Source organism: Xenopus laevis, chromosome 7S (assembly GCF_017654675.1).
Source record: "Xenopus laevis strain J_2021 chromosome 7S, Xenopus_laevis_v10.1, whole genome shotgun sequence".
NCBI classification, from domain to species: Eukaryota; Metazoa; Chordata; class Amphibia; order Anura; family Pipidae; genus Xenopus; species Xenopus laevis.
This window is the reverse complement of record NC_054384.1, coordinates 94,891,274-94,904,981: the sequence shown is the minus strand read 5'-3', so window position 1 is coordinate 94,904,981 and position 13,708 is coordinate 94,891,274. Positions and strand designations below refer to the sequence as shown.

The following is a 13,708-nucleotide window of genomic DNA, read 5'->3' as shown; positions in this document are numbered from 1 at the left end:
TCTGTTTATTTTAACAGCATCCCCTAAGCATATGAATCAGAGTTAGGGTTGGCACCCAGCTGGCATTTCACCAGCCTAGCTTTTAAAATACCAGTATTACAAATTTGGTGTACATTTGTAACCCCCTGGCCTGTCTACAAACTGCTCCAAAACTCTCTCTTTCCTCCCCCTGCATGCCTACTTAATAAATTTGCATCGGACCCCTCTATCCTCACCCTGCGGTATCACAGCCTTGCCCACCTCTTACATTATTGGCCAGTACATGCCTAAAGAAAAGGTGGCAACCCTAAGAGGGTTTAGCACAAATCACTGAGAAAATTTGTCATATCATTCCAATCTTGCACATCTTGCGACACTCTATGGCAAAGGAGTGGTCTTGGAAATTTCCTTGTTTGCTAACTTTAATTACAGCTCTATAAACTTTACTGCCAAAATATAATGGAAAATATTGCTCATTCAATGGCCGAAATGCAGCTGCTTCACACCTACTCATAAAACTGTATCAGAAGGTTGTGCTGAGGTGTAATTCATGCAGTTAAATGAAAGATATGCCAGATGACAGACTCTTTTCTTTACATACTATTCTCTATTCTTCCATTATTAAGCCTCTTTGTTGCCATAAAGAAATAGGGAATAACCATGAAATAAGCCAAGAGGTTAGAAGCAAGAGGCCCACTGAAACCTGAGCCCTCCGGGAGTTTTCCTGGTACCCCGGTAGGCCACTCCAACACTGAAAATGCACATGAAATGTGATCATTACCTAAAGGGCAGGGTGCAAAGTACCAAAAATGGCTGCAATCTGTTTTGTGCTCTTTTTGTCTGCTTTTAGCCCTTAGTACTCTTTCAATTGCACCCAGGGTCTCAGTAAATGACTTCTGTTGTGTGTCAGAAGTTTTCTCTTCTGTAATTCATATACACTGGAGATCTAAGCAATTTGTTGCTCAATTTATGGTGGGACCTTTCTATTCAGTTACAGGAGTATTTCAGGAGTCGTTGAAACCATCATGAATATTTATACTAGAGGAGCATGAGAGGGCAGCTGTCTAATGCCTGCTTGATAGATGGATCTTGCAACAGGGCAACAATTATAAGCTCATCAAATCTAGAACCTAACTGCTGAAAAGAAAGTATCCCGGTTTTGGAATGGCCAACACAAAGCTCAGACATCAAGCCAAATAAAAGTCTGAGGCAGGACGTTTCCAATGCAAACACCTATGTGCTCACACATTAATGAACTAAAGAAGTGTCACTGTATCTAGCACAGTATGAACTGTTCCTCTTTAATTATTTCATAATTATTTATTGAAGTTATTATAGATGGTTCTGGAAGGGCAATCCGTATAAAGTGTCTGCTCACTAACACATAGAATGAATTACTAACCAGTCATCATGTATTTTTTTTATTATCTTCTTGAACTGGTAACCCTATTTAAACTCAAACTCTAAATCAAATGGCCTACAAACATAGGGACAGGGAGCCTTGGGATATCTACAGAGGATTTTGTTTTTTAAGTCAAAAGACGAAACTAGTTCTGGGCTTGTGCTTATACATTTTCTAGCTTCATTTCATGTTTGTTGGGTATTTGTTTACTTTGAAAGAAATATAGATACGAATCCCTGTTGTTATGAAATATGTTTCACTCAGCACATCAGTGCAGTAGACAAGAAGGAACCGGTATATATCCGATGGGTTATTTGGGCCAATGCACATATCAATTATGACTTTAAAATAATGAAAACATGATGGTAAAGACGCTTTCTTTAATATTCATAGAGCCTCGAGCTAAATGGACTGGCAGGAAGCTATACTTCCACATTCACAAGGTGATAATAAAACCTTTAGTGGGTTAATTTTGAAAGCTACCCTGGGACCGGATATAAGAACCAGATGCTTATCATGAATCAAGAAGTGAAAGACCTGTCTGTTTATTTCTGTTTCGTTTACAGGTCTTCATAATTGAAAATACTATAAAAGTCAGACAAGATATCTAGATAAACATTAACTTGCTTTCTACAACTGTCATAAAAGGTAATTATCATGTGTATACAATTATCTTCTACCAACATAACAGAATTCCTGATTCCATGTAATTGATGTCAATGTCTTTAATTTTTATTTCCGGTAATATTTAGGGACAGATTTATCAACATGTGAGATTAAATCCCAGTTCAGAAAAAATGATCCAATTTCTATTCATTCTTATGGATATTTAAAAGTGTATTTATCAAATGGTGAACTCTAACTTTCACCCACTGATAAATACGCTTCTTAAAATCTTATAGGAATGAGTAGAAAGTGGGTGAATTTTTCTGTACTGAGCTGGGATGTCTCATTTTGATAAATGTATTCAGAACTACCTTTCATGTGGAAACCATCCTAGATTTCTCAGCTGTTGCAGGCTCGGACTGGCAATCTGTCGGTTCTGGCAAATGCTGTATGGTTCCATAGAAAGTTACCATATAGTGGGCTGGTGGGGGGCTGTTTGGGCCTCTGTACACTTGGAATGGCAGGGCCTATTTTGACTCCCATTCTAGGCCTGAGCTGGGGACATTAAAGGAGAAGGAAAGGTGTTTTTACTTGGGGTGCCAAAAGTTAGGCACATCCAAGTGATTGTATCTACTTAACTGACACCCCAGGCTGGTGCTCCTATCTGCAGAGAACTGCACCGGCCCGGGGTTATTCCAGTGAGCAACACGGAGCGATTGCCTTCCGGCTTCTTCTGTCTTCATATTTCCCGGCACAGACGCATGTGCAGTAGAATGAAACAGCCGACTTTTTCATTTTGTCACTCCCAAGTAGAAAATGCCTTTCTTTCTCTTTTAAAGGGTAAAATTAAGAAGAATCATCAAAAATGTAGTACAGGTATGGGATCCGTTATCTGGAAACCCTTTATCCAGAAAGCTCCGAATTATGGAAAGGCCATCTCCCATAGACTACATTGTAATAAAATAAACCAATTTTTTAAAAAATGATTTCCTTTTTCTCTGTAATAATAAAACAGTACCGTGTACATGATCCAAACCAAGACATAATGAATCCTTATTGAAAGCAACACCAGCCTGTTGGGTTTATTTAATGTTTATATGATTTTCTAGTAGATTTAAGGTATGAAGATCCAAATTACAGAAAGATCCTGGGAGGAAACCCCCAGGTCCCGAGCATTCTGGATAACAGGTCCAATACCTGTTCTGTTAAACCACTGACACAAGTGATCAACAGAGCTTCTCTCCAGCTAGCACCCTCCTATAAAATTAAGGGAAAACTATCCATCATAGGAGTCCTGTGGGAGAGAAGCAGAGCAAATCCATAAACAAAAGCAGAAGGACTGCTCTGTAGCAGAAGTATTTTGGTAAAGAGAAGCTGTTCTGATACATAAAAGAAGAAGAAGTGCTGGTGTAGAAAACTAGTGCTGCTCCATCACAAATAAACTGTAGTGTTTTAGTGCTGGACAATACTGAGCAAGGGACACGGTGCTACACCATAAAGGGGGATCAGCAGAATTCAATTCCGTTGCAGTGAAGCTGGGCTGATCCATTAAAGCACCTTCTAAAGCAAATAAAGGATCTAATATAAAATCATTATATCCAGCAGATTGCAGTTTTCAAGGCTGTTGGGCCTTATACTGAGTAAATATCTGTAATACAAAATCTATTTTTCAGCTGGCATCTTTTTTTGCCAGTTGCTCCGTGTTATCATTAATGTAGTGGTATTCAAACATTAATCATTGCAATCTGAGATCTCTGACCCATACCTGATAAATTTTTTAAGATCACATGCCCTGACATACCACCAAGCTCCCCAAAGTCATGGTGGTGCAGCGATTCCCTTTGCTACGATGGGGGTCCCAGGTTACATTCCAGCAGGTTTCCTACAAAAACAAACAGGTTAACTAGTCCCTAGCGTGTGAATGAGATAGTAACCTTAGATTGTAAGCTCCAATGGGACAGGGACCGCTATTAATGATGTACAATCTCTGTAACATGCTACAAAATATGCCAGTGTTATCTAAATATAGTGACTGTACTCTATTCTTTAATGAGAGTAATGTAGACAAAAAATGGAGATAAGAGAAAACTAGGGAGTGGGAAGGCGCGAAATGGAACGGAAATGGAAAAACAGTTGGTGGAGATAGAAAGGTACAGTAAAATAGATAGGTGGATGGATATTACAGAGGAGTTTGTGAGATAGAAGATTACTAGGTTAAAGATAAATGGAAAGATCAAAAATCTATGTGGAATCTACACCTCATTGGAATGTAGTATAATACACCTTAGGGAATTCTAGGAGTGTAATAAGGCCCTAGGGCTGTAGGTCAAGGTGTTCTAATGTATTTATAAGAATATATTGTACAATCTATATTCTATAAATAGTGATAAGCAACATTTTTCACTGGTGTTGTGCAGGTGTTGCCTGATCTGCCTCCCACACATCCGCTATGGTCACTAATTTAAGGTCAAGCCACACTCTGGGTGGGGAGAGCGCTGCCAAATCCGGGAACATAGAATTACCCCATACAGGGGTTTGGGGCGCCACTTGAATATAACCCACTATTCTATGGCAATGCGTAAAATATTTCCCTGCAACCTTACCAATGGCATTTGTGCCGTCCTAGGCTTTTTAATGAACAGGGCTGCCCAGGGTGCCCTGGCTTGTTTGTTGCTTCTGACCAAAGCTCGGACAGCAGGGGGGATAAATCTTGCTGCACCCAGGGTATACAATGTGTAAGCTGTGCAGCTACATAGTACAAATATAGATCTGGAAGCGCCATGCCACCTTCTTCCCTGGGTCTCATTAGTGTAGTGAGACGCAGGCGTGGTCTTGAGGTACCCCATATAAATTTGCTGATCATACTATGTACCCCTGCAAAGAACTTTTTCGGTATAAGGTTATGCGAATACCAAAGGGAGAATAAACATTTCAATTAGTTGTACCCTACCCGCAGGACCCACCGGCAGTGTCTACCAGGTTTCAAATTTGAGCTGAGTCCATTGAATTAGCTGGTCTAGATTCAATTCTTGAAACTTTATAATTGGTAATGCTATCTGTTATCCTAAATAGGTAAACAAGCTTACAACTTGCAAAGGGCATGCCACCAGCGTTTCATCCTGCGTGAGCTCAACCAAGGCTTGTACTGAACAGTCTCTATCCCCTAAATAGACTAGTGTATCATCTGCATACAATTGGATCTTTTCCACCTGGCTCTCTCTTTTAAACCCTCTGATATGGGGATGCAACCTCACTGCTTGGACAAAGGGCTCAATGGCCAAGGCGAAGAGCAAGGGGGAGAGGGGACAACCCTGCCTCGTTCCCCTGGAGAGTGAAAAGCTTGGGGTGTTGAGGAAGTTAAGCCGCAGAGATACTGTGGGAAATTTATACAGCAATTGTACCATTTGAATGTATTTAAGGCCAAATCCCATAGATTCCATCACATGCCAGAGGTAGGGCCATTCCACCGTATCAAAAGCCTTGGCTATGTCTAATGCTGCAATGGCCCTACCTCCCCTGTTTTCACAGCTCATCATTATGTTAAGATATAACCTCCTAGTGTTAAGGCTGGTAGTCTTAGTTGGTATGAACCCCACCTGGTCAGGATTCACTACCTGCGTAATGACCCTACTCAATCTCCTAGTTAAAACCTTCGCGAAGATTTTTATGTCCGCTGTGAGAAGCGAGATGGGGCGAAAGGACTCACAAAGGTGGGATCTTTTCCTGGTTTGGGAAGTAGAACTATGGCGGCCTCATACAAAGACTGAGGTAAGTGACCCATCTGTATGGCTTCATTGTACAATTTTAGGAGCTGTGGTATCAGAGTTTTAGAGTGGCGCTTATAGATCTCTATAAGAAGGCCATCCGAACCACCTGCTTTGCCCGTTGGGAAGGAGTCTATTGCTTCCTGGATTTCTAGCTCAGTTAGTTCAAGTTCCAAAGTTTTCCTATAATCTGGGGTGAGAGTTGAGAGATTCCCTTTAGCAAGAAGGTTACTATTTCCTCTACAGGGACAACTAATTTGCTGGTATAGAGGTCAGTGTAGAAATCTGTAAGCATGCCTTTGACCTCCCCAGGGTCCGTATGCAGGTTTCCCTGATTATCTCGTAGTACTGGCATTGGGTGGTGTGTGTTGGGCCTTGCGCCAGCATTCGTCCTGCCTTTTAAAAGCACATGATTTCATTGACAAAAAAGTCCAGTACTGTGCAGGGCTGTAACTTGTCTCTGATTTGCAGCAACATACTTCATGGATTTGATTTTTTTTTTTTCTCCAATAATAATGTGTTATATTTTTAGAAAACAGAGGCCAAATTATGCTCTGTGATTAGGAAACATAATGCTTTATTACACAAGTTATCAGTGCTAATCCAAGTGTTAAATTATATGGGTAGTTCCCAGAAAGACAGATAAAGAGTTGGACCCTGACCCAAGGCTGTTTCATTCAATAGGCTCTCCCAGATATGAGTGGCCTCTATAAATGACAGGCATTAAGACAGGTTGCACAGCATCCAGCAACTGCATCTTCCTGAGCATCGACTGAGCCGACTCTGCAGCGCACGTGAGTACCGGTTTCTCAGTGTCTCCTCTGCTCTCTGCACTGCAAGGAATTAGTTATATTGCTCTAAGGGCAAATGGTATGGATTTGGTCTCCTTCTGCATCATTTGTTTTTTGATTTCTTTGTTTTCGCTGCAAATTGTGGATCTAGGAGGGATGTGGGGTAGAGAGGGAAGCCTCTGATACATGCACTGGCCCATATTTCGTTTTTTAACTGAATTTCGTTTTTTAACTAAATTTAGTTTTTTAATCCCGTGGGCTCCCTGGTTAATGTTGGATGTTTATGGCCAAGCAGTATTGGATTAAGTAGGTCCTTCAATGTCAGCCATAATCCCTGCATTGGGCTGCATGGATTGCAAGTGTAAAAGTTCTAACCCTATATTCCTCTTCACAACCTAATTCTTACAAACCACCTTTTGTATGGTGTATCCATAAATCTGTTACCTTAAAGGGGAACTATTGCAAAAATGAAACTTTAATACAAGCTTCATTTTGTTTTTTGTCTGTATGGGCCCTTCCTTCAGAGTGGTAAAGATCGGTCTTGATAAAGGTCTTTGATGGAGACCGAAACGTTGGCTGTTTTTTTAAACGTATTTAATAAAATTATGAATTTTTAAAGTAAAGTTTTGAATAACAAGGTACAACGCTTGTATATATATATATATATATATATATATATATATAGCTATATAGCAATGGCTGTCGGCACTACTCGTATTGTGCAGAAGCCAGAAAATACGATACAATGTAGACAGTGGATCTCACTCACAGGACTTAATGCAAAAACTCTGGTGTTTATTGGAGCAAAAAGCTAATGTTTCGGCTAGCACCCTTTGATGAAGGATATATATATATATATTATCAGCACTCCGAGGGAAGATCAGCAGGACAAAGCTCCAGGTCCCGAGCATTCTGGATAAAAGGTCCCAGTGTAACTAGCTGTTGCATGGCTCCACAGCTAATCAACTTTAGGGCCCCCAATATATACAGAGGTTGTCCTGTTTTACCAGTATATGCTGAAATTGCTCTTTATTTGGGCCTCATGGGGCCCCCTATACCCCCCTGCAAGAATTATTAATAAACATGTAATAAGAATTTGTTTGGTACAATATGGCCCACATTAAGTAGAAATTGTGATGTAGTGGTCATTGATTGATATTGTTATACAGGTATGGGATCTGTTATCCGGAAAACCATTACCCAGAAAGTTCCAAATTACAGAAAGGCAGTCCCCAATAGACTCCATTTTATCCAAAATTTTTTAAATGATTTCCTTTTTCTCTGTAATAATAAGACAGTAGCTTGTACTTGATCCCAACTAAGATATAATTAATCTTTAATGGAAGCAAAACCAGCCTATTGGGTTTATTTAATGATTACATGATTTTCTAGTAGACTTAAGGTATGACGATCCAAATTACAGAAGGATCTGTTATCTGGAAACCCCCAGGTCCCGAGCATTCTGGATAACAGGTCCCATACCCGTATATGTAACAACATAGGACATTAATAGTACATATGTAGGGACACTGAGCTTGATGTGGTTTCCTCCATGATTTTTGTTTTAGGGGGGGGGGATGAAATTACTGAGATTTTCTTGTTACAATAAATCTAGATGAAAAAATTTCACATGGGATATTTTAGATGCTCCTTTATAGTTATAGGATATTAACTTCTGTCTGCAGCGTGTAGTGGAAGCAATATTACATTTAGCATTTGTGTCTAGAAATAAAATGATTCCGTTTTATGGGCAGTGATCCCGACATTGGGAAATTGTACAATACTAGACTGCTAAGAAATATAACCAGATCAAGGGAATACATGGGCTTCCAAGCCCTAGTTTGCAAGTTTGTGGATTTTTTGAATTCTCAGAAACTGAAACAGCTATGTGATTACTAAGTGACCCTGGAAGTCAGTCAGTGGTCTGAGTAATAAACAATAAAATGAGTAGGAGAGGGCATTTTCAGTTCCAGGATGAAAAAATGTATACTGTAAAGGCAACTGCAACCATTTAAATAAAAATCATTTGACAACCCTAAACGGTATGAGACAACTTTATTATACAATATATAACAATATTATACTTATTTTACCCTGTTTTGCAAGACATTTTTTATTTTAGGATAAATAACAATAATGGTAAGATTTGTATGCTCTTAAATGTGACATGAAAAATCGGAAATAAAATTATATTTATAAAGAAAAATAAAGAACATATGCACAGTTAACTGACTACTTTATTCTACAAGGTGCCAAAACCTAATTTACTAAATGAGTGCACAAATAAATACGTGCAGCCACCCACAGCCCTATGTCTAATGATTAGAAAGGGTGAGGCCTGGGAGTTGACTGTCATTAACACACGAGACATTGGTGAACCGCTGCTTTACAATATATTGTTTATGCAGGTCTTGTCTTATGTCTCCCAATCCTATAGCCAGGCTAGAAAGAATAAATAGATCTGACATTTTGGGGCAAATTTATTTATAGTCGAATATTGAGGGTTAATTAACCCTCGATATTTGACTGTCGAAGTTAAATCCTTCGACTTCGAATATCGAAGTCAAAGGATTAAACGCTATTCGTTTGATTTGAAGGATTTTAATCCATCGATCGAACGATTTTTGTTCGAACAAAAAAAGCCAACAATACCTATGGGGACCTTCCCCATAGGCTAACATTGACTTCAGTTATTTCTTAAAGAGACAGTACTTCGACTATCGTATGGTCGAATAGTCAAATGATTTTTAGTTTGAATCGTACGATTCGAAGGACGAAGTAGCCCATTCAATGGTCGAAGTAGCCAAAAAAAACCATTCGAAATTCGAAGTTATTTTCCTCTATTCCTTCACTCGAGCTAAGTAAATGGGCCCCTTTATATAGAGTTCCATGTACTGCAGCATTGTGTCTGCATCATCTGCTTTACATGGAGTAATTGTTAATCCCATTTCCTTGTTCTGTCTTCCCAGGTCACAATGTCTTATCCAATCAGCTATGAGCCCAAGGGTGTGCAGAATTTTGCTGTCAGTGCCCCCAGCAAATGGAATTCTGATACCTGTGACTGCTGCGACGATGTAGGAATCTGTGAGTAACCAGCTTAGTAATGCACAGTCGTTGTCTAGTGGGAGCCTGATAACTGATGTGACAGTATGAGATATATATATATATATATATATATATATATATATATATATATATATATATATATACCGTATATATCTCAGCACTCACGAAAATGGTTCCAATGGTGCAGTCCATGTTATAGTCAGATACTTTCAAGGATCACACTCATAGGACTTATACAAAAAATAGTTGCCCTTTATTTATAAAATGCCTAACCTTTTTGGCTGTGCCACCAGCCTTTATACACGCACTGAGTGGAGGTGTACACTATGAAAACACGAGCTATGTTCATTGATCATAACTTTGATACACGTCACAGTGGATTTGCGCAAAAGGTTTTTAAGCGATTTTGCACTTTGAGTTTCATGGAGTCTTTGGCTAGCAGTCGTGTGAAGGTTGAATATATATATATATATATATATATATATATATATATATATATGTACACACATATACATATATACACACACACACACACTATAGCTTGGAAGGGTCTGAAAATGAAGTTATAGGAGGCTGGGGCAAATGGTTTGTTCCAGAGTTAGCCAAGAGGGAAGTTACTTAAATAAAGATATGGCCCATTTGCCAAATGCTGGACCCCTAAAGGGCACAACGTTGTGCCTATACATGTAGGACTTATGCCTGTACCATCAGCAGAACTGTCTTGTTCCCCTAGGTCTATGCGGAGCCTTCGTACCCTGCATTTTGGGTTGTAGAGTGGCAAAGGATTACGGAGAGTGCTGCTGCCTGCCATTTCTGTTTGGAACGTCTGTTGCCATGAGGACAGGAATAAGGGAGCGCTACCGCATTGAGGTAAATACCTTTTACTAAAACCACACTCAAAAAAGAAATACTTAAAGGGGCACATTTACTTAATTAACCCTCGATATTCGACTGTCAAAGTTAAATCCTTCGACTTTGAATATCGAAGTCGAAGGATTTACCACAAATTGTTCGCACGATCGAAGGAAAAATCGTTCGAAGGATTTTAATCCATCGATCGAACGATTTTCCTTTGACCAGAAATTTGTTAGAAAGCCTATGGGGACCTTCCCCATAGGCTAACATTGGTGCTCGGTAGGTTTTATTTGGCGAAGTAGGGGGTCGAAGTTTTCTTTAAAGAGACAGTACTTCGACTATCGAATGGTCGAATAGTCAAACGATTCTAAGTCATAGTCGAAGGTCGAAGTAACCAATTCGATGGTCGAAGCAGCCAAAAAAAACGTTCAAAATTCAAAGTATTTTTTCTTTTATTCATTCACTCGAGCTAAGTATTTGTGCCCCATAGTGTATGCAATGACTTTTTAAAAAGTGCTCAGTATGCGCATGTGGCTATGTCTCGAGGATCATGGCATTACAATTATGACCTGTTCACTCCGAGTGGACTGTTCACAGTTCTAAAACGGCAATGAAGGGGAAAATATAGAATATAGAAGCCCCATCTGTTCTCATGAAAACCATTGCAGTTAATTACAAGTGGTGTAACTAGAGGTTACTTGTGCCCACTCAGTTTAGGGCCCCCCAAAACAATGGTAAGTTGACCTATTCTACCAAGATATATTGAAATTGCTCATTATTTAGAGCCTTGCTGGACCCTCTAGATTCCCAAGCTCCCAGTCAGGGCTATTTCTGATGCGGCCACCACCTTATCTAAGGGGCAAATTCATCAAGGGTCGAATTTCGAGGGGTTAAATCCCTCGAAATTCGACTGGGGAATAGAATCGAATAGGCAATTCTGGCGAATTTACGCGCTGGCAAATAGTCGAATTGGCGAATATTCGCCAGGCGAATAGGCGCTCAATCGATTATTCGCTCAAAGGATTTTCATTCGATCGAATGCCTTTTTTATTCGATCAAAAACTTGGAAAACAAGCCTATGGGACTTTCCCATAGGCTTTTAAAGCAATTCGGTAGGTTTTAGGTGGCGAAGTAGGCAGTCGAAGTATTTTTAAAAGAGACAGTACTTCGACTATCGAATGGGCGAATAGTCGCAGCATTTTTGCGCTCGATCCAGTACTTCGACCATCGAATGGCGAATAGTCGCAGCGTTTTTGCGCTCGATCTATTCGAATCATTCTACTCAGGCGAATTTACGACAATTCGATAGTCGAGGAGCACAAAAATTCGAAGTTGTTTTACTTCGAATCCTTCACTCGAAGTTAGTGAATCGGCCCCTTAGTGTTGGAGCAGGTCACATTGCTAGTGGAGAGAGCTCTATTGCTCTTAAATTTACCAGAGGTGGCTTTTTGCTGCCCTGTTAACTGTCTGCTCATTGCTGACATTTATTTTACAATTGGGAAGTATTCTGCTCTGATATTCTAAGAGCACTTTCTACCCCTTCCCCAGTTTATTTTGAGTCAGGTACAGGTACCAAATAATTATGCGGGTCAAGAGTACAGATTGGTTGTGGATTCAGCAAATCAGTTCCATTGGGTCTATAGTTGTTGATAGTAAAAGAGTCCTGATGAAAAGCTCACACCGTAAGAGCTAACAAAACTCATTAATATGATCATGCATTGGAATATTTTATATTGAGTTATATCTGGTCCACTAACCCATTGGCATGGAAGATCGGCCCCATGCTATTCCGCTCTGGTTGCTATAAAAGAGCTCTAAGTCACTAACTGGTAAGGTTTTTCATGTTCATCAATCATTTATATTATGACAGGAGCATATTCTGGCCCCTTCCAGACATACTTATTACACCAACAGGGACTATAAGTATTCAGTATAGCTATGAAGCTGACATTAACTAATAAGAGACTCGTTTGGGATCTTGTAAGTAGGATAATATTCCTGCATTTGCATTACCACCATAGACGTTGTTTCTGTTTATTCACCCAGTACATTTCTCTCTTGCATTTCAGGGCACTATCTGTAATGACTGGGTGTGCGTCTCATTCTGTGGCCCCTGCACTCTCTGCCAAATGGCTCGGGAACTAAAGGCCAGAAACTGAGAAGACAGCGGGGAAGGGACAACAATATAAGGACATTTTCCTGAAGGACCCAATTACTTCTGTTTGTACTGTTGCACCTGTGGTGGACCCTTACATTCATTTCACATGCAGCGGTGCAGATGGCAACACACTAGTAGCAACATTAGTTATACCTGTTTCAATAGATTAGAACCAGTCATCCAAGACAAGTAATTTAAAGGATGATCATTAAATGGTGACAAGAAAAGTCTTATTTAAAGGATTTAGGAGAGTTTCTTCATCTTTTGTGACTTCAAAAGACCAGCTTAGTTTGTTATTGTGTTACTGTATATCTTAGACCAGGAAGGTTCAGTCTGTTGTTTTCCTCCTCTGTATAAAATATACTTGTACATACAGTAAAACCTCTGTATCAAACCTGACTAATAACTGATGGGCGTTGTACTGTAACCTTCCAGCCACAGAAACACAATGGGTGGAGCTTCACTGCAGAAGACCTGGACTTTCAAACATTATCATGACCTAGTGACCAGCATCACAGGCATTAATGTTATTTCTTATAGTCATGGGGAGGCACATTTATCAAAGGTCGAATTTTGAATTCATGTGAGTTTTTTTAACTAATAGATTTAAATATACTCGAAATTTATTTAATAAAAAAAAACAAAAAAACACCTCACTAACCGACTTGAAAACTTAAATCGAATTCGACTAAACGCGTTTCGAGTGAAAAAAAACTCCAATGTCAGGAAGGCTAGAAACATGTCCAAATTGGTCCCTGGTCCCTCTCCCATTGACTTACACATGAACTCGGCAATTTAGGTGGCGAATAGTTGAATTAGAATTTTTAAAGGGCATGAGTTTGACAAATATCGAAATTTGAATTAAAATTCGAATCGAGTTTGGATAATTCACAATTCGATTTTGAGAGGTTTGACCATAAAGAAAATTTGAATTAGAATTTTCAATTCAACCCTTAATAAATATGCCCCTTAGTGTCATTACACACAATATGTTCAGACCAACAGAAAATTGACTTTTAAACTTCTTTTTCTCTTAGTTCAATGCACATTTCAGACAACCCATTGTAATTGTTGATAAATCAAACAC

The 13,708-nt window shown here is 39.4% G+C and overlaps 1 protein-coding gene across 1 annotated transcript; it reads left to right on the top strand.

The window, feature by feature from the left end:
* Positions 1–1,951: 1,951 nt before the first annotated feature.
* Positions 1,952–12,863, top strand: cnfn.2.S (cornifelin, gene 2 S homeolog). The gene is given in 5 exon segments (NM_001096315.1): positions 1,952–2,029; positions 6,436–6,545; positions 9,512–9,626; positions 10,342–10,478; positions 12,533–12,863. Coding segments are annotated over 3 exon segments (336 nt in total). The 5' UTR covers positions 1,952–2,029; positions 6,436–6,545; positions 9,512–9,517; the 3' UTR covers positions 12,623–12,863.
* The last annotated feature ends 845 nt before the right edge of the window (positions 12,864–13,708 follow it).